At 36.7% G+C, this 20,270-nt stretch overlaps 1 protein-coding gene across 1 annotated transcript in view; it reads right to left on the bottom strand.

The window, feature by feature from the left end:
• GPHN (gephyrin) overlaps window positions 1-20,270 on the bottom strand; it is a 76,420-nt gene that overhangs the window by 10,457 nt on the left and 45,693 nt on the right. The window contains exons 12-14 of the mRNA XM_039388964.1: window positions 19,558-19,679; window positions 10,691-10,762; window positions 300-387 (exon numbers count right to left, since the gene is read on the bottom strand). Of these exons, the coding sequence (XP_039244898.1) occupies window positions 300-387; window positions 10,691-10,762; window positions 19,558-19,679 (282 nt within the window). The remainder of the gene's footprint in view (window positions 1-299; window positions 388-10,690; window positions 10,763-19,557; window positions 19,680-20,270) is intronic.

Genomic DNA, 20,270 nt, shown 5'->3' with positions numbered 1-20,270 from the left:
CAAGCACCTTCCTCATCAAAACTACACAAATCATTCCTTAAATAAAAACACATTTGTAAATCACATTAAGAATTAAAATCTCCTCTGTTGTACTGTGTCTACTATAGTACAGTAACAAGAACAAAGGGAACACGGATAGCATTGAAGACTATTTTCTTAATTAATTCACATATAAGTGGTCCAAGAAAAGGAGGATCCCTTTTTAATAAACATTAATACAAAGGTAGTAGCTCTGACGACAGACTCTGGCTTGAAATTCTTACATATACTGTAGCAAGTCATACTTAAATTTAGCATACCTTTTCCCCCATAGATACACCTCCTGATGTAATGATCACATCAGCACGGCTGATACCCTCATTCAGTGCATTCAGTAAATCATCTGGGCTACAGAAAAGAACAGGCAATCAGATTAGTGGCATGGAACTATTATGAGCTGTAATGTAAATGAGTGTCTGTGTGCGCACATATAGATGCATTTATACACGTGTCTTAGGAAAGAGATACTGGCTCTAGAATAATACAAGATATTTTCTTTCTTAAGGCTCCACACTGTTCAACTGAAGTTAAGAACTGCAATCTCATTCAGTGAACACCACACTGTTTGGCACCTTTTTGTCTAAGAGCTTTGCAACAGGAACAGTGGGATACTTTAGATCAGGACTGAAGAGTGCTAATACAAGTGTCTAGGAGTATTCAATTGGCACAGTAGGTAGCAATACAAATGATGATTTAGATGAACTGACAGGGCTATATAAAGGGACGTGACACATGAAAATTACTGGCCACCAAGCAGCCTGCAGTACTACCTGTCTAGCTTACTTGATATGTGCAAAAATGGGGGAAGGCTCCACTTCAAACTTCTACCAGCAAAAGAGTGGGAGTAAGTCCTTTGTTTATCTTCTCCATTAGAGGGCTGTGCAGCAAATCCAAGTGTACATTCACTTCATCTTGAAAAAGCACAATCCATCCTGCTCAGGAATCTATTCACCTTCATGAAAAACAGTGTAAGGGGAGCTATGATGTTCCTCCGTACAAAGAGTATAACTATGAAGGTGAAGGATGTTGGTGTCCTAACTCTTTTCTTTCTATTTTAGATCTAAACGGGAAACTTTGAAGCGGGAATTAGATATCTAAGAGCAGTACTGATGCTAATACAGGGGTTCAAGGCATGCAGTGGAGAAACTCAGTAATACAAGTCACACAAGGCCAAAGGAATCCAAAGGAATTTCCATTATATTAAATGCATACTTTGCATTTAACATTTGTGAATGATCAGAAGTTGACCAATTGCTACAACTGCATGTAATGTTTCTTCAACAGTATGTTTTCACTTCAATGATCCTGAAAATTTTTCATGAGAGGCTGTTCCTACTTAGAATGCAATTGAAAGAATGGGCAGTAATGCTAGCGACTGTATGAAGGACTTCACCTGGAATACAGCATCTCAGGTAAATAGCACACTACAATTACAAAATGCCATTATGGATTATCAAGGCTTTGCAGGCTGAAAATAGCATGTGGGCTATCCTTCTAGAACTTTGTCTATATTTCATTAAAAGTAGAACCACTGCAGTTGTTTTGGAGTTTGAGCTCAAAATAGTAAAACTAGAAATGTTATGCAAGTCCTAGTTGACCTTTCACAGACTAGCAGAAATTGTATGTTTCAAAAGGTCTCAGAAAGCAAAATTCTTTCTTCTGAGCATCCTTTCTTTGCCCATGGTTTAGTGAAATATAAGCAGCAGTTAGCATGACATGGTGCTCTCTGCACTACAGTTTATGTGACACAAGAATGACTGCACTCCCTCACTGAGAAGATATCTCAAGTGCATGCAACCCTGCACACTCCTCATCTTCTCACCAGAGAGCCCTCAGGTGTCCTCTACCCTGGTTATGCCTTACAGGCAGAAAGACTCAAGACCCTTTTCCCACTATGTCCAGTGACTGAAGCAGTATCCTCTTTGGCATGACACTGTGGTTATCCTGCAAACCATTATTATTTGTGCTGGGTTACATCCACTCTTTAGGGTCGTATTGCTTTGTAAGAGGCAGGCAACAAGCAACAGCAGAAAGAAGAGCAGATTGCTGGTGCTACAGACTGTTATCAATAAGATAGAAATATACACTACCCCTTTTTTAAAGAGAACAGTGGCTGCAAATATTGTGGCATGCCATCATGACTTTTGTTTAGGGTACTGGGTATCTTGGATACTTTTAATGGCCTATAATGAATGGCTAAACTATGTTTTCTTTGGGAGAAAACATAAAACATACAGACTCAAGCAAAACCATCTCCTTTATTCTTTAGGAAACAAAGACACTTTATCAGCTGCCCCTTCTGAAATCTTAAGATTATTGTCTCCAAAATGCAGCACAAGTTACTGAAGGAAAGCAGAAAGAAGCAAGTCTGCTGTTGGCTACTGTCAGTATTTTCTTCAGAACCAGTCTTTCATGTCGATTGTCTAAGTATTATCTGTATGTAATAAGATATTGTTTAAGAATATTATGGAGTTTGTAATAGGAAGTCTCTCAAGGTCTAAGTATTCCTTAATTCTTGCCAATGAGAGTGCAGATTGGAATGCAGCAAGGAATACATATTCATTGCACATACTGGCATTTCTTAAGCTCAACAGTCAGAGACTAATGCCACTATTACAAGCCTAAGACTACTTTCAGTACATTTAACTTATTAGGTGGTGATGGAGTTGAGGACCTTGTCTGGAGCTTGCCCCAGGCTGGCTCTTTCATTTTATCTTGTTAAATTATTTCGAAGTTATTCATAGGTAGCAAGACCACCTGTCTGTGGACATGCTAATTCTGGATTATGAAGTGTGCTTGCTTTTCACTGTGGTTTGAGAATAATAGAAGGAAAGTAAAAAGCAAACAAGTATATATTTAACTGTTGTTAAAGTTAAATAGAATGGAAGTGCTGCTACTTACATCCTGAACTTATCTATGTGTTTGTATATTATAAAATTACTTAACAAAGAAAAAAAAAATTAAATTTCCCCCCTCCCAAAATAAGCCCAAACTCAAACCATGTGAGGACCCCTATTCTCACCTTTCTTTATGAGGGTAGCATATCACTGGATTAGGTCATCATTCAGTTTTTTATTACATCATGTAAAAAGTTGAATATTACTGGACTTGGTGCATTTTTTAGCATTTCCAGTAAATGATCTGTATAATATACCCTTTTCTTTACCGTCTGTATAATGCAAGACATTTAAAAATTCTACCCCTAAAACTTTATCCAACTAATAGCACTGCATATCATTTTTAGATAGTTGCAAAATGCATTTAATTCCTCCAAAACGAAAGATGTGATAGAAATTTTGTTGTAATGAACTGAATTATGTTAGTTTGATTTTTATTCTGAAGAAAGGAGACATTTACAGAATTCCCTCCCTTGTATTTGTTCTTTTTACAGCCTTTTTTTGGCAGCCTCCTTTTTGACACTCAGGCCTGCCTGACTTTATGAGGTACTTCAGGCTGGTAGTTTCACAACTCTGCAATTAGCACTAAGCACTCCTTATAGGAGTCACCTGTTGTAATCTTCAATCAACACTGTAGTAAACATTTTCCTTTCCTTCAGTGGATTTAATGCAGACAGTTATTGCTCAAATTGCATATTAACACTAATTTGATATAATCAGATAACAAGATACTATTTGTTTCATTTGTTGTGTAACAGTGAGTAGCTTCTCCTTTGGATTGACATGGAAAGGGAATAAATAATTAAAAACAATAAAATTCTGAAAGAATAGACAAGATAACTTTGGCATCTGAGCATAACAAAACATGATAGTTCTAAACGGCATGTGACAATTCACCATGAAGCTGAAAAATAACACTCAGTGTCTGAGCAGGTACAAATCAGAAGCTGTATTCTGAAGCCCTAGCCATTACTAGGGGCAGGATACTGGATTAGCTAGACTAATGGTCTAATTTACCATGATAAATCCTTTAAAATGTCTTGTCAAAGTGCTATTCTTGGATTTTTTTTCTTCATGGACAGAACTGTAATAAATGCTCAAATATAATGGTAAATACTTTAATCAATATAAAGTAGATTTTGATGGGAAGTCTCATTTCCAGATGGGAAAACTATTCTGTTTCATTTGGTGATTTTCAAAGTCAGAGTGACATTGTGCACAAAAAGGAAGTGTGCTTTTTTAACATGCTGCAACTTTAAAAAAGTTATACTCTCTATGTTTCAGATCACATTTGAGCATCTTCTGTAAATACCTCGAAGAAAATTTGTTCTATAAGGGCTGCATAGAGTTTATGAAACTATTTATATAGATAAATAAGGACAAATCCAAACTTTCTCTAAACATCTAGAGCAGATTGTGTCTGCAGAAATACTATGTGTACTGTGCCTACCATTTTTAAACTGCAGACATAGTAATTTGTATAAAGAGTGCATGTATTTTTAAGTATATCTTTATATTCTCTGCTAATTTTGCTAGTTTCATAAACAGAGTATCTACTTTGCTATCACAATTTCCTGACCCTCTTTGTTCAGTTTCATGGAACAGAATGAGCATTACAATCTGGAAATTAGCTGGAAGGTAACTTGTATAATGGCAGCAGCATGCATCCAGTAAGCAGATGCATGACATTGCAGTTGACATGCCACTTGATTTCATTAATTTCAAGAGGGGACTTGCAGGATGGCAATATAGCAGAACAGGGACACCTTATGGATTCATAAAAAATTCTGATTATCAAAGCTAGTTTGTGGAAAACTTATGCAACATTTGATTACTGAGCCTTTGAACTGAAAAGATACACAGGAAAGCTTAAGAGCTTGAACAAGAAAATAATGCAAGCCTCATTAAAATAGACATTAGCCATGTAGATTTTTTCCTTTTCACTCTGGAAAGAAATAGCTACGTTAGAGTCAAGACCAAAGAATCCTCTATTTCTTAAGTGCCATTTTGAAGTACCCTGAATTACAGTGTAATTTTCTCTTTCAAATAGAAATCAACATCTGTTAATTTACTTTAGTTGATCTTATTGTTATGCTTCACTGTCATTAATTATAAATCTGTCAGCTTTTCCGGTGATACAACCCTTCACAGCAGAAGTTTGATACATGAAATTAAACTTCTCAGTTTTAAAATTTAATTTAGTAAACAAATAACAGCAAATGGTGTTCTGCATCACCTACTACTCTGGAATAAAATGAGTGATCCCTGTTAAAACTGAACTGCAACCTTTAGTTAGGACTGACCTATCAAGCCATTTTCACAGTACAAAATCCATAGTTCATTACTAATTTCCAGGACCATTTCCATTGTGTTCTTTGCCATAGTAGTCTCATTCATTCAAATTAACCTCATTACCTGACAGTCATTTCCAGTCCTTGCTGTCCATTGTCATATACAGCTATTACTATTGGGTGGCTAATCAAACACTTGTGATTTTTTTATTTTCCTATGCAGCCAGCCTGGGTTTTTATATACACAGGTCTTCTGGAAACCCGTACTTGCAAAATTTGTGCATGCAAACCATCACAGTTAAAACTGTGTGCTTTACAGATATATTGGACACGGATACAGAAAGATACACATGCACCATAATGCACCAGATGCATGCAGAAGTGTCTATTGTGAGTTCAAAAGCTCAGAAACAGACCTGGGTAACCTTTCTTGCCTACTGTTTTACTTTATTTGAAAGTATCTCAAGTATTTCAGTTATATGCTGAAAGATATGATCTTTCACAGATTCAGAGGTGCTACAGATTCCTGGACACGCACTGAAAACTGAAGTGCTAGCAGTGATCCTACATCAATCACACTAAAGACCAAAGTAGACCAGCTGCTCCTCAAAACTACAGTAGTTAACTGTAAACTTCAAAAGGCTATGTGCCATCTGGAGGTGCCCTGAGTTTAGCACATTATGGCCATGTCCCCACAAACTGAGAACAGTGGTTTGTATTAGTTTTGCCTCTTATGAGATCTCTTTTCTGCTAAACAGGAGGCCCTAAAGAAGAAAAGGTTTAACTGAGGTACAAGGACCTGCCAGAAATTCCCCTTACACACAAAGATTCCTTTCAAGCTTCTAGTTCGACATCAGAAAAAAACCCTCCACCTCCAAAAAACCAAGGAATTTACCAAAGAAAAACTTCCACCAAATAACCAAGAGACTGTACTTATTGTACTCAAACAGAGATCTCATCATGCTCAATGACATTTCCTTTTGAGGAAAGATGGGATATGGATTTGATCTTTTATGATTAACTCTCATTTTTCTTCTTCTGCTCATCCAGTTGAGGTGACAGATTTCAAACTGAATAGATAAATGCAGCTAGGCATAAAGACAAAGTCTGTCACCCACTTCTCACCTCATGGCCAAGAGGAATATTTTACATATCAGTAATGTGCAGGATGCAGAATGGTGAATAGATGCCATATTAGGTTTAGCCAACTAAAATCCAACTTCTGTAGAATGTAATACTGAATGTAAATCGATGAATATATTTCAATAAATGTAATTAAATGAACGAATATTTGAATGTAATAGGAATTCCGTGTTTTGACTAGTATGGGTTCTGAATGAAGAACAAAATCCAATTTTGATGGTGTACGTAGTAACATATGGATACTCTCGTGAAACTGTATTTGTTTCAAAATTCTCAAGTGTATTTCATCACGTTCTCATAATGTTTCTTCCTTCTACCTTCTGTGGTATTTCCCTGGATCACTTTGAACAGATGCAATATGTTTTCCCTAGGAATATAGGTCAGCTTGTGAGGAAGGCTGGAATAATTACAGCAGCTTTTGGCTTGTTCAACATGACTGTGTAAGTTTTGTCTATTTCACAGCAACATAAAAGAGTCTGTCTTTGGTACTTTTTGCTGCTCCTTCCTTTAATTGTTGCTGCTGTAAATAAGAATGATATTTGCAGAGTATTCTTTTTTATGTTACATTTATGAACTCAGAGATTTTGCTTAGAGGTCTTCATTAGAGGTCTTCAACTCTTTTGCTGACATTACCATGAGATCTGTCTAGTGCTTCAATGTTTTCTCTGTATCTGGATAACATCTTTTTCTCCATTGTTTCCATGAACTGTTTCAGAAGATTCCCACTCATATATATGCCAGAATGACAAAAGACCAGGGAGATCAAAAAAAGAGATAGCCATGGGAATGCTACAGGAAAAAGTCTCATGCTGTAGAACCTAGGTTTTATGTACTATGGAGCACATTCCTACATGAAGGGTCCTGTATCACATTCTTGTCTGCTATTTGCTTTTGAACTGTAGCGAATTCTTCCATCAATGCTGAAAGAACAGGACCAAAGCTTTGATAACAGTCGTCTTCAGGTGCTGTGCTGTCGTACTAACCCATGAGCACTTTATTCACCCTAAATCCAGGATAGTGTGTGTCTCCTCTAAATGTAAGAAGCAGCCTGAGAACTGCTGGTTTCTACTAATTAAAAAATTATCTCTGGCTATTTTACTGTCTGAGGACAATGACAAGGACTTATCACTATACTTACCAGAAATCCATTAGTTTTTCCAATAAATTGGATGGGACTACACTGATAAAGATTTTTATTTTATCTTCCTTCTTACAAAGGAAGTAAATCAATATGGATTCATTGAAAAGTTTGCACTTTTGGAATGGAAAATATTCAACAGTTGTAGCTGGGTTGTAACAATATGACTGAAGATTACACCACACAATACAATAATCAATGCTAAAGACATGTCAGTGCACTGCTCAGTCTGAAGGGTAACTGTGGTTCTCCAATTATTTCACTCATGAAATATGAGACTTAGCTTATACTGACGTCCTAGTTAGAGCAGCCGGGAGACTGAAATAACTGAAGTTAAAATAATATGATGGATGTAATTAGTGCCAGCCATTTATGTAAAGCAAATAGTATTGCTTTATGCCAAATTTATTGCCAAATCTGACATATGGTAAAATGGTATTGTTACCATGTAATTTCTTACCTTTTCATTTTAACTTAGCCTCAATTTTAAGTAAGAGTAAATTTTAAATATATTTGAAATGAATTTTAAGAAAGTTCATCCCCCATGTAAACTGGTGTAACTGCTATTGGACTACAATATAGATGTCTCTATGACAGGTAGAAATGGAGTCCCTAAAAGCAATGCCTCAAAATGAAGGCTTTCTTTAGAAAGCTCTACCTTTTACACAACCATAACTTAGCCACATGAAAAAATGTCTGTCTCCAGGAGAAAAATGACTTGGAAGCCACAGGTCAGAGACAATATAAAAAGACCTTTTAAAATTCCCTGTCATCAGCTGTGTCCTAAAACAAACAGCTATTTTTTAGAAAATGTGAAATGAAATAATGACATTGATTTTTGTTTATTGAAATATACAAGTTTCCCAAGAAGAGTAAACTACAGTATTAGAAATTAGTGGAGAGAAGGAACTGAGAAACTTAGCCTGTTTGAGACCAGCAACTCAACTGGCTACAATAGCCCCATGCAGTGCTACAGGCTTCCAGAGTGGCTGGAAAGTGGCCCAGCAGAAAAGGACCTGGGAGTGCTGGTCAACAGCCAGCTGAACGTGAGCCAGCAGTGTGCACAGGTGGCCAAGAAGGCCAATGGCATCATGGCCTGCATCAGCAATGGTGTGGCCAGCAGGACCAGGGCAGTGATTGTCTGAGGCCACGCCTCGAGTCCTGTGTTCAGTTCTGGGCTCCTCACTACAAGAAGGACATTGAGGTGCTGGTGTGTGTCCAGAAAAGGGCAATGGAGCTGGTGAAGGGACTGGGGCACAGGCCCTATGAGGAACGGCTGAGGAAGCTCCGGTTCTTTAGCCTGGAGAGAAGGAGGCTCAGGGGAGCCCTATCACTCTCTACAACTACCTGAAAGGAGGTTGTAGACAGGTGGGGATCAGTCTCTTCTCCCAGGCAACCAGTAACAGGACAAGAGGACATTGTCTTTAGCTGCACCAGGGGAGGTTCAGGTTGGACATTAGGAAGAAATTCTTCGCAGAAACGATGATTAGATATTGGAATGGGCTGCCCAGGGAGCTGGTGGAGTCACTGTCCCTGGACATGTTTAAGGAAAGACTGGATGCTGCACTTAGTGCCAAGGTCTAGTTGACATGGTGATGTTCCGTGATAGGTTGGATGATCCTAGAGGTCTTTTCCAACCTAATTGATTCTGCGATTCTGTAATTTTTTGACAGCTGTTAATCAATGGAAGGAAATTTCATTTGTCTGTACAATACTGGACTCTATTCCTTAAAGTACAAAGATGTTTTTAGTGTAAGAAAATGCCCATTGCATCTTTTTGTGCTTTGGGAGCCAAAGCATTTTCTTATTGCTCATGCTTTGGGTAGCAAGACTTATTTTAGGGTCTGTTTTTGATTGATGCTTGCCCTAGCACTGCTTAGAAGAGCCAGAAGGCTCACTTAATGTTTCAGGCTGCTACCAATGATCTGTGAATTGACTTGCATGAGAAATTTCAAGTTGGTCACCTGCTGGTAAATTCCAGCTTCTAAGCAATTTCAGATAACGCAGACAGTCTATATCATGTTCTTCATTTTAATCTAAAATGTTTTAAAGACTACAGGTTCTTGTAAATGAATTGCAATTAAGTTTTTTGGGATGTGTAGAGTATAGCAAAGGATTCTAGTGGGTTGATCTCTAGTCAATTTCATGAGGAAACCCTAGATTTATTTAACACCTGGCTTCAGTGTGAACAACCAATTGTTAAACAAGAACCGGTTTTTTGAGAGCTAAGGATATGGCAGATGGATTCAGTAACGAGAACAGAAACTTGTTTTTACAGCATGCAAAGTGAACGTTAAGCTATAAGCCAGTCTTCCAACCTTGTTATAAAAATAGGTCCACTTACCCCAGTGAGGATCCTCATGTCTAAATTTTCAGGCACTAGCCTTCTATAGGATTTTCATTACTTTTCTACCTAGTTTTAATTCCTACAAGAATGAAACTGTAGAAACCAATTTTTTTCTGTTTATTAAGGAGGAAATAACAGGTGGTTTACTTTCCCTCTGTTATCACTCCTGCCCCTTTGGCATGTCTGTGTTAGAGGGCAAGTTCTGTAAATTAATCTATATTATTAACCATCTCCCTAAATAAGACGTGTTATATAATTGTACATGTATTTTGGAAAAAATGCATAGTGGATAGTTTAGGGATTTCATGAATATTCCAGTTAGCCTGCTTTAGAGACGATCAGCATAGTAGTGGAAAACCAAGTCTGAGTATCATAGAATCGCAAAATATCCTGAGTTGGAAGGGACCCACAAGGATCGTCGAAGTCCAACTCTTGCTATGACTGAAGAGTCATAACAGTGACTTCCCTGGAGTTGTACTCCACTACTACCTTCAAACAGCTTTTTTCCTAATTTGCTCTATTTTTAGAAGGGAAAAGTCTTGGTGGATAAAGATGTTTGCTGCTACTGACGAGTAATGTAAACATTCTTGGTACTAACAGAATTTAAAATTTTTCAATATCATGGAGCCATGTAAGTCTACAGTGCACTGGTGCATAAGAACTTAACTGACAAGGCAGTGTTACTTAATGGACAGAATAAAACACCATTTGCTTCTGTATGGCAACCATTGGTAGAATCCATGCTCCAAGCTCTGCACTGACAGACACCCAGTTGAGCCTGTCTGTGAGCATGCATGTGCCTCAACGTCCCAAGTGTTTTAAAAACAGTGCTCACCAATCTGGTAGGCCTGTCTCCGCAGTGTTCTGGAAGCTCTGTGTCCCTTCTTCTTTAAAAACATCTGGCTTCCTGAGGGTAAAGGAAGCAGAAGGGGTATAATAAAGAGCCAGGGAAGGAGAGAGTCTCCTGGGGTCAAAGGGAAGCTCTGTGCCCAGCTGTGTCCCCCTTGGTGGCTCTGAATATTCAAAATCCACCATGGGAAATGCTTCCTCTTTGCAAGACCAGCCAATGGGAGAGAAAGGGATTGCATGGGAACATATCTCTATTACAGTTTGGACAGGCTTCTCATAAGGACTGAAAAGTGAAGTTAAGGAAGGATTTAGGCTCAAATGGGCATGCCAACAATGCATAGTTCATTTTTCCTTGCAGAGTCTATGGAGAAACTTCTTTACTTTTTACTTCCAAACAACACAAAATGAAGTGTTAAACAACTTGACATTTTGGAAGGAGGATCACAGATAATGGGAAAATATTTGGAAATGGGCCCCACTGAAACATTTTTACTCACACTTTTAGCTTCTTATTCAGGAAATAGGTCTCAAGGCATAATAACTGTCACCTTCTTGACTACAAGGGGGAAAGAGCTATTTATCCTAATTTTATAACTCCATAGTCAATAAAGATGCCACTTCATTCATGAGAAGCTTCATACCCAGCAACCCTTTTGCAAGAGGCAGGATCAGAAAAAATGTCCAAAACTGAGAAAGTTACTCCTATCATGACCTTATGTTAAACAATTAATGTTTTGCTATGAATTCCCATTTTATGAAGGCAGCATTACCTTTTACATATCTTTCCTCCAAGTCATTTTTACTGTGAGAAAACTATTTTTAGATAGTGCACTTTGTAACAGAAATATAAAATTAATAGAAATCTATGTTTTTATATTCTTAAATGTAGGACAATTAAATGTAACATGTAAAAAAATCTTCATTTGACATGAAGATATATAGACATACCTTTTCTAAAAAACTAAAATACGATATTAAAGCTTGAAATGGACCATGTCATGAATCATCATTGTGCAACTCTTGAATCCGTTTTTCTTATCAGCTGTCTGGACTATTAACAACAAAGTCAACATTCCTTCTCAGTTCCCAGCCCAGACTCAGCTGTTCCTGCACAGAGCAGCTTCAGTCTGGCATTTCAAAGATCACTTCTGGGCACACACAGGTCCTGTCTGACTGGAGAATGAGAGGATAACAGTGGGTCAATGCCCCTGCACTATTATTATACTGTTACACGTGCACAGGGTCACTGCTAACATGAAATCTAAAATCCTCTTTTATCACCTTGTAAATCCCTGCCAAGCTTCTTCTCATATGTCATCTCAGAAAGCGTCTGTGAGATCAGATGCATACTAATGTTGCTTGGAAGTCATGGAAAAATATTAAAACTATTCAGGTTATAAGTTTAGATATCTATTTCTTTCGGACAGGTTTCCCAAGATAGGCATTTCCTAAAATGGCTTCAGTCCCTCATTTGTTCCTCTATTCATTGCCAGAGAACAAAGGCAATCTTTATTTCTCAAAATAGGGTCACTGTGTCAGGAAGTGACACAGAAAAGATTTTCAAGTTTCACAAACAATCCCACCTTCTGGTTTACTCCTCAACTACTACTTATCAACAGCAGTTTCAAAAATCCAAACCTTTTTCCAGCTCTGTTGTGTTATTTCTGCTGGCACTGGTCTTCTGAGTTTGTGCTTCTACATATTGTCCATTACTATAACATGAAAATTAACTTAATTTTCTGAAATAAGACTTAAGAGATTACTTGCAACCAGGGGAATTAATTTTCATTTTTTAATGACTTTTATTTAGGATAGTCTGAGAACCTTCCTGAACTTGCTTCTGTTTGAACTGTAAATATATATCCAATCTCACTTTGAAATGAGTATCTATCAAAGCATTTGATACAGTTTCCTAATTACTATTCTTGTTAAAATCATTCTTTACTTACAGTCTAAATTAGTCTAACTTGAATATATAGGGATTGCTGCTGAAATAGAAACTTTATTCAGTTTATTCTCCATGTGGCTCAGTATTACTGGAATGTAATCAAGTCATCTTGTAAGAATATCTTGTTGAACTAAACAGCCTGAGTTCTAATACTTTGGAGTACACAGTCCATCTTTCAAGCATGTAAGAAATTCAATGGTTCTTGTCTTGGGAATACACAGGTAAGGTCAAAAACAACCTTCTAATTCTATAGGAGACAGCTCTTTATATATATGTTAGAATTTGTATTTCAATGATTCTCAAATCTTTTCCTAAATCTTTACTTCTCAGGACATAATCCTCCATCCTGTAAATTTTACTTACATTCTTCAGTCCTATATATATGAATTCATACTTGGCTGCATGAACAATATACTTAAACCAGTTTTCTAAGTGATTCCTATCACTGACACAGTGACCCATCTTCAACGTTCATCACTTCTATGATTGTTCTGTATCTACTGCCTTTATTAGTTTTAGTTATTTTCTTCTAGGGTATTAGTAGTAAAATTTCAATCCTCAGAAATTTCTCAGTGACTTGGGAACCCAAATTCCTATATATACTCTAGGTATTAAGAAAGTCATTTAAGCGAATGGTATTTTGGCCTCTAGAAGCTGAAGCTCTCTTGAAAACAGAACTTATGAGGAGAACTTATGCCTCCAAGTATATTTAAAATAGTTAACATGTGCCTCTAAAATAGGCCACAGTAAGTTTTCTTTCCCTCCAACAAATAGATTCCCTCTGTTTTCAAAGACAGGATTTTCATAGTATTCTGTCCTCTTTACTATTTGCTGTTTAGCATCATATTCTACTACTGGGCTGCAATTCTATAAATACTAATTCAGGAAGAAGTCCATGCTTGTGTTGAAGACAGTTAAGAAAATGACACAGTGTTGTGCATTAGCTTTGCAACTGCCATTTCTACAACATGAAATTTTATAACCTGTCACACTACGTAGCTTCCTACTAGTACAGAAGATTCCCTGGGACTTTCACTGCCCCGTTTCGCAAGTTCTTTTTTCACCTCTGTTTTGGCTCAGATGTTTCTTTGTGTTTTCGGAATATGTGCATTAGATGAGATGACTTGTCAATAAGACAACTTACTTGAAGTTTTCCCTAATGATTACCAAGAGTTGTTGTGGCAGATATTAAACATTCTGCTTGAAAAGGAGAATATTCTTGACAGGGCACAATGAAGGAGACGACCTCCACATCTGAATCACCTGCATTACCCTGTGTCCCTGTGTTCATTAGTCTATGATCACACTTTATAACACCATCATTCTGCGAGCAGATCTAGAGCTGAAGTCGCTTTAGCAAAAACTAATATTGTGAGATTTAATTTAAGGCCTTTTCTCTAACAAGTGTTTTCTTGCAGTCATTTTTAAGATGATACTACTACTACTACTACTACTTTTGTTCACAGTATATTTGATTGCACTCAAGCTGGGCACTAAACTGGTGCAGGGAGAGGCTAGGATTCTGTGCCTGAATTCTGCCCGTAACTCATATTCTAACTCATATGATGATATATGTCAGGCTGATATTGCACGAGAAATTCTGGTGTTGGAGCAGTTTCTCTGCTTTTCTCCCTCCACTCCAGATGTTCCATCAGAATTATAATACTGGTAATTACATGCAACCCACACAAGTACAAAAGATTTAAACCTTTTTTTTGGATGGCAAACATAAAATTCAAGCAGACTAAACCCTTGAATGAGATCTCAGTATCCCTTCCAAAATACGAAGGGACTCTTTCAAAGCCTTTATTTTAGAGATATTATAGACTAATGCTGTCACAATAGCAAGGGTGATGTCGAACTGGTGCACCTGTAATTTAGAAGCTCTTTGTCAAACAATATGTCAAAAAGGGGAGGTATATAAATAAAGACTAAACACTTCTAATGTAGAAAAGCTCTCATAGGCTTTTAGGATTTATCTCATACAATTTAGTAACTATTTGCATAAATTTTTAAAGCAAGTGAGCAGATAACGTGAATTTCCTAAATTTTTCTCCTAAGGAGAGAGAGATTCTTTCTCTCTTCACTGTGAAATCACAAATGAAAATGCAGCTGGAAGCAGCTAATGTTATACATGTCTCTGAGAAAATGATAAGGCAATTAGAAAATAGGGAGATGAACACATAGAAGGGGGAAATGCACTCATGTAAACAAAGGTAAAAAGAGAGGAAATTGAATTAATTACATATGCAATCAAAATTCTTTAGCAAGTTTAATAATAGAGTCTCTCATAGAAGAAAAGCCGTCAAAATGGAAGATGACTTTCTAGAATAGAGGCCCAGAGCAGATTTTGCTAGGGCTAAACTATGCACTTTAAACAAACAGTGGATAAAAAGAACAACACAAATGAAATAATCAGACACAAAAATATCCTGATAATTAGACTTCTACAGATCAGATCAAAGTCTTGTTTTTATCAATGGATTTTAAAAAAAACCAAATAATTTCATAGACTATAAGCAAAGGAAATTAAATTAAAAGCCTTTTTAACTTGATCTTGTTATTAGGAGGCAACACTCAAAAGTACATTGGAATACGAGTTTTAACTGGCCAGTTGTTTTTTTAATTTTTTAGCAAGTATTCTGAGATTCAGACAAAAATGTAGACACAACAGTAAGAAGAACAGCAGAATGGTTCTTCCTTTTCTTGGTTTTGCATTTGTTTCTTGTGCTTGGAGTAGTTCTAGAAATGGATATATCTTCCATTTCTACTCAGAGATGTGTGCTTTTCAAACAGCTTTGTTTTACTTGCTAAGAACACAAGAGAGAGAATCTTGGCTTCTAGCCAGACATAATTTCATGTACTGCATTTCCACGTCCGTTCTTTTTTTCTACTGCTTTCTTCTAGGATTTCAATTCTAAACTTTATCTATGTGTTTTGGAATTGCTGTTTTTAATTTTTGAATGTTGAGTCATATATACAATTTATGAGAACAGAAGCAAACAACGACAGAAACCATTAAAATGCTCCCAAAAGAAATAAAATATTGGTTTCAAATGAAAATACACCTGTAGGCTAGGTGACATTCAAATGGTCAGTGCAAAATGTAACTTCACATATGATTAATATGCAAAAGTATTTTTAAAAAGTTTCTAACAACTCTTCAGAAACCCACAGACATTCTGTGTGCTTCCCTATCCTTTCACATTCCCTCTTGGAATGTGTTTACATGTATCATAATACTGGGCTTTGAAGCAGCTGGAAAAGCTATTTTTCTACCTAACCACCTCTGAGTGATTCATATGCTGAAATGACATATAAGAATACTGACCCTTAAGTTTGTCTTTGCAAATATTCTCTAAAACAATTTTCATGCTTGAATATTAGATCTGCAAATATGAACAGGATTCATAAAAAAAAAAGAAATAGGAAAAAACCACTCTAAATCTAAAGTATGGGAAGGAAGAAATACATTACCAGGATACATTTAAAAAAAGAAACTACAAGTTTTTAATTTTTCCTTTGGAAAAATATGTTTGCCAGTATTTTTACTGCACCTGTAGGTACTGCAGGCATTGCAGGCATATAAAATCTTTCTATTTTTCAATTTCTGGATACATTTTATACATACAAAATGCACATATACATGAGTACACACAAACACACATAATCTATGGTTTAACTTCAGTAAACCATAAAACAGACACTGAAGGCTTGTTCATCTTTCCTACAAACATGTTAACTAAAGTGTCAAAATTTTACCCTTTGTAACATCTCTCTGTAAGTCTATTGCATTTGTTCAAGTGCCATGGTACTCCATCAAATCAGTCATGTTAGCGCAAAAGATAAATACTGAAATATCCATATGGGCAATGTTCTGTTAAGTAGCTTTATTATGTAATGAAATAATGGCATACTTCTTACCAAACTAATTTACAGAATCAGATCTTCCTTTCAACTGAAACAGAAATGCAGATGCATTTAGCTGTAAATATATGGATTGGGCATGTGAGTGTAGAAGAACTTTTAAGCAGAAGACTTTTAAGACTAAATCCTGGTATCAGGTGCAGAAGACTTTTGGCTAGGTCAACAGTACTGAATTATTCTTTCAAAACTTACTGCAAAGTACAAAAGCACTCTACAATTGGAGGCTCATTATTTCTATTCCATGAGCTAAAGTAGCTACCTCTGGAGAAGTGACTCTGGAAGCACAAAACTAAAAAAACCATGAAACCAAAAGTTTAAAAAGAACTCTTACTACCTTTGCCAGTGTAATACTATCTCAAGACTCAGAGATCATCTTAATAGTGAGGATTCAAAAGCATCAACTTCTTTCATAACTGAAAGCAAAGCTGCAGACTCTGCTTTTGACTGATATATGTGATTGCTGTCTGATTTCCAGCTAGCATCTGACAAGTAAAAAAGGGTCACAAGACATATTTGTAAAAAACCAGAAAAGTAAAAAATTTCTCTTGGGCCTTAAATTTCACTACAAGAAAGACATTGTAAAGCTGGTGAACGGTCTGGAGCACAACTCCTATGAGAAGCAGCTGAGGGAGCTGGGGTTATTTAATTAGCCTGGAGAAAAGGAGGCTCAGGGGAGCTTTACTGCTCTCTACAACTACCTGAAAGGAGGCTGTGGCCAGGTGGGGGTCAGTCTCTTCTCTAACTTGCGACAGGATGAGAGGAAGTGGCCTCAAGTTGCACCAGGGGAGGCTTAGATTGGATATTAGAAAAATATCTTCATCAAAAGGATTATCAAGCATTGGGACAGGGTGCCCAGGGAAGTGATGGAATTTCCATCCCTGGTGGTATTTAAAGATGTACAGATGTGGCACTTTGGGATATGGTTTAGTGGTGGACTTGTCAGTGCTGGGTTGGACTTGATGACCTGAAAGGTCTTTTCCAACCTAAATGATTCTAAAATTTACTGAGAGCTTTCAAGATTATTTATCTTCACAGACGCTCCATGCCTAGGAGGTCATAGAAAAAATTTCTGCAGGCAATGGAGTACCTAGCCACAGTTTTGCACAACAACCTTAAGTTAAAATCTCCATTTGATAGTGTTGACTTTATAGCAAAGTTGAGACTATTTGATTACGACAAGGCCATAAAGAACAAACAAGTTCACACTCTTATTGTTCCAGAGGGGACTACCAGGGAAGGTATCTTTTCCATTGGAATAACACATTATTAATGACAGTATGTAAGTTGTCATTGATGATAATATTCGTAACAGTAGCTGTTACTTTTGGTCCTGCAAGTGGTAAAAAGTTCCACCTACAGTAATTTGCTGACAGTCCTTCTTTTATCTTTTACATGGAGATAACTCTCAGGAGCTGAGAGCCTTTTTTTTTTTTTGTTTTTTTTTTTTTTTTTTTTTTTTTCTCAGCTATGCAAATCTAGAATCCATATATAATAGTTTTATTTGAAAACTTCACTACCTATGTTTTAAAGTTTAAAATGGTCCTTACAATATAGAAAACACTCTAGAGATCCAGGACATTTAGATACCATTGCTGGAAAGAGCAGTCTCACAAGTTTAGACTCTGTATGAAATTCCCACCTGAAACTGGAAGCATTCATGGGCAGCAGGTTTTTGGTATTTATTGCTCTTTGGAACAGCAATGATATCCTGCTAGGCCAGAAAAGCAAAAATAATGCCTGGATATAGTGAGAGTATCCAGAAGGCTTTGCTTTCCCTAAGATCACAACAACAGTTGCCAGTTGCTGTTTATCACATTCCTGTATGAATACCTCAAATACACTTGTATTTCCTGCAGCCATCAGACAGGTTAGTTAAACTACTGTAAAACCATGCAGTGGTTGGCTCATTCATACACCTTCTGTCAAGCTAGTGATGTTTTGGATTGAATACTGCACTAGGAAAGACTGGTTTTGAAATGACCTGCTCCTTTGCAGTAACCTTGTCTTCCTGGCTGGGACTTTGTCATCAATCACTGTGAAATGTGGGTGCTGAAATTCACTATCTCCCTTCTTTTTTTTTTTCATTTTTAACTACCCAGAAGGACAACCTGAAAAACTCCCTATCAGACCAAGTCTGTCAGTTGGTTTGATACCCAAATTGAGAAACAAGAAAGCCTGTTCAAAGCCTCTAGGGCTAACAGATTGAGGAAATATGTTATGCCGAGAAATTCAAGTCATGGATGGCAGGCACTGCAGAGTCTTGCAAAGGACTAAAAACTGAACACTTCAATCACTTATCCTAGAGCTCTCAAGATAGGACTTCACTACCACTGGGAAACAAGGAGCAATCACTGTCAGATGAATAGAAAGACAGATCAGTAGGGTGCTACTCTGTGGCTATAAAAGTAAAGAGACCAGTAACTTTTTTTTTTTTTTTAAAAAGCTCCTTTTAAATTCTTCCATGTATTTCTGGAAATGTCGAGCAACATGCAGCAGTGGGGCCTTCCTGAAAACACAATTACTCAGAATCTGACAAAATTTTATACTCTAAGTTAATTTTGGCATGGAAAATAAACTCGGAGACAAACTTTCCTTCTCCGTTTATTGGATCAGAAAAAAAAGCATAGCTGCTGTAGAATCGTCTCATCTTATGTGTAATAAGTACAGTGCTTGGAATGATACTGCGGCAATAAATTCAATTTGCAGCAGTAATAGATATCTGTGTCAACAAACAGAAGGCAAAACAAAATAAACAACATTAAATAAAAACTTCTTCAAGTGATTTGTCTTAATATTAGAAAAGACTTACTTATTTCTCTAACAAAAAGGGTGAAATACCTACTCCAAGATGTGCCCTCTCATACCACTGTGACACTAGCAATGAGTGACATTTTCTCTGGTATTCCTTTTTTCCATGGATGCCATAAAGTGCATCGCATGAATATGAAGTGACATCTTTACTAACATGTGGTACTTACTTATCACCCACAATTCCCAAGTTGATTGTTGGATAGCCATGTTCTTGGATTGTAGCTAGGAGAGTTGAACGGTTACTGTCCCGAATCTTTCCTGGTAAGAGGTCATCTTCAGGATTCAGTAGCTATAAAACCAGAAACAGTCTTAGTCAATCTCCTTGGAATACTGTGCTTTTACAGAAGTGAGAATTTTCTTTTTCAGATTGGACAGGATACTTTCAGACACATATCATAAAATGTATGTATAAAGTGATTTAGTGAATTTAAATTAATAATAATTAATATGTAAAGTACTTGTTTAGCCCAATCATCCATGTTGTTTCTTTCCTTCCTATCGGTTCATGTCTGCAAAACCTTCTTTCTCGTTATGAATACCTGGCTTCTAATCTCAAACGTTAGCAATCAAAACAAAACAAAACAAATTTCCAAGTTATTGCTTCTCTTTAAATAGTTTTAAAGGAACCTCACTGATGTTGCTAACTAGATTTAAAGGTATTAAAGGAAATTTTGAAGTTAATTGTCTACTTACCAATATGTTTTTTAAATACAACAATCTGCATTAACAGACAGAAGCTTAAAGCTTAGTTCTTATATCAGTTACTGTTTTGGAAGAAAAACTTTCTCTCAAGATGGTATCATAGCAATTGCCTTACATGTGTCATGTATTTTGGAAGCTAAACTACAAAACATACATATGTAAACATATGTCTTATATA

The sequence above is a fragment of the Pipra filicauda genome, unplaced genomic scaffold, assembly GCF_003945595.2.
Source record: "Pipra filicauda isolate LSUMZ 115617 unplaced genomic scaffold, ASM394559v2 scaffold6_size6359152_pilon, whole genome shotgun sequence".
Classification (NCBI taxonomy): Eukaryota; Metazoa; Chordata; class Aves; order Passeriformes; family Pipridae; genus Pipra; species Pipra filicauda.
The sequence above is the reverse complement of the archived record's forward strand: the minus strand, read 5'-3'. Positions and strand labels throughout refer to the sequence as shown.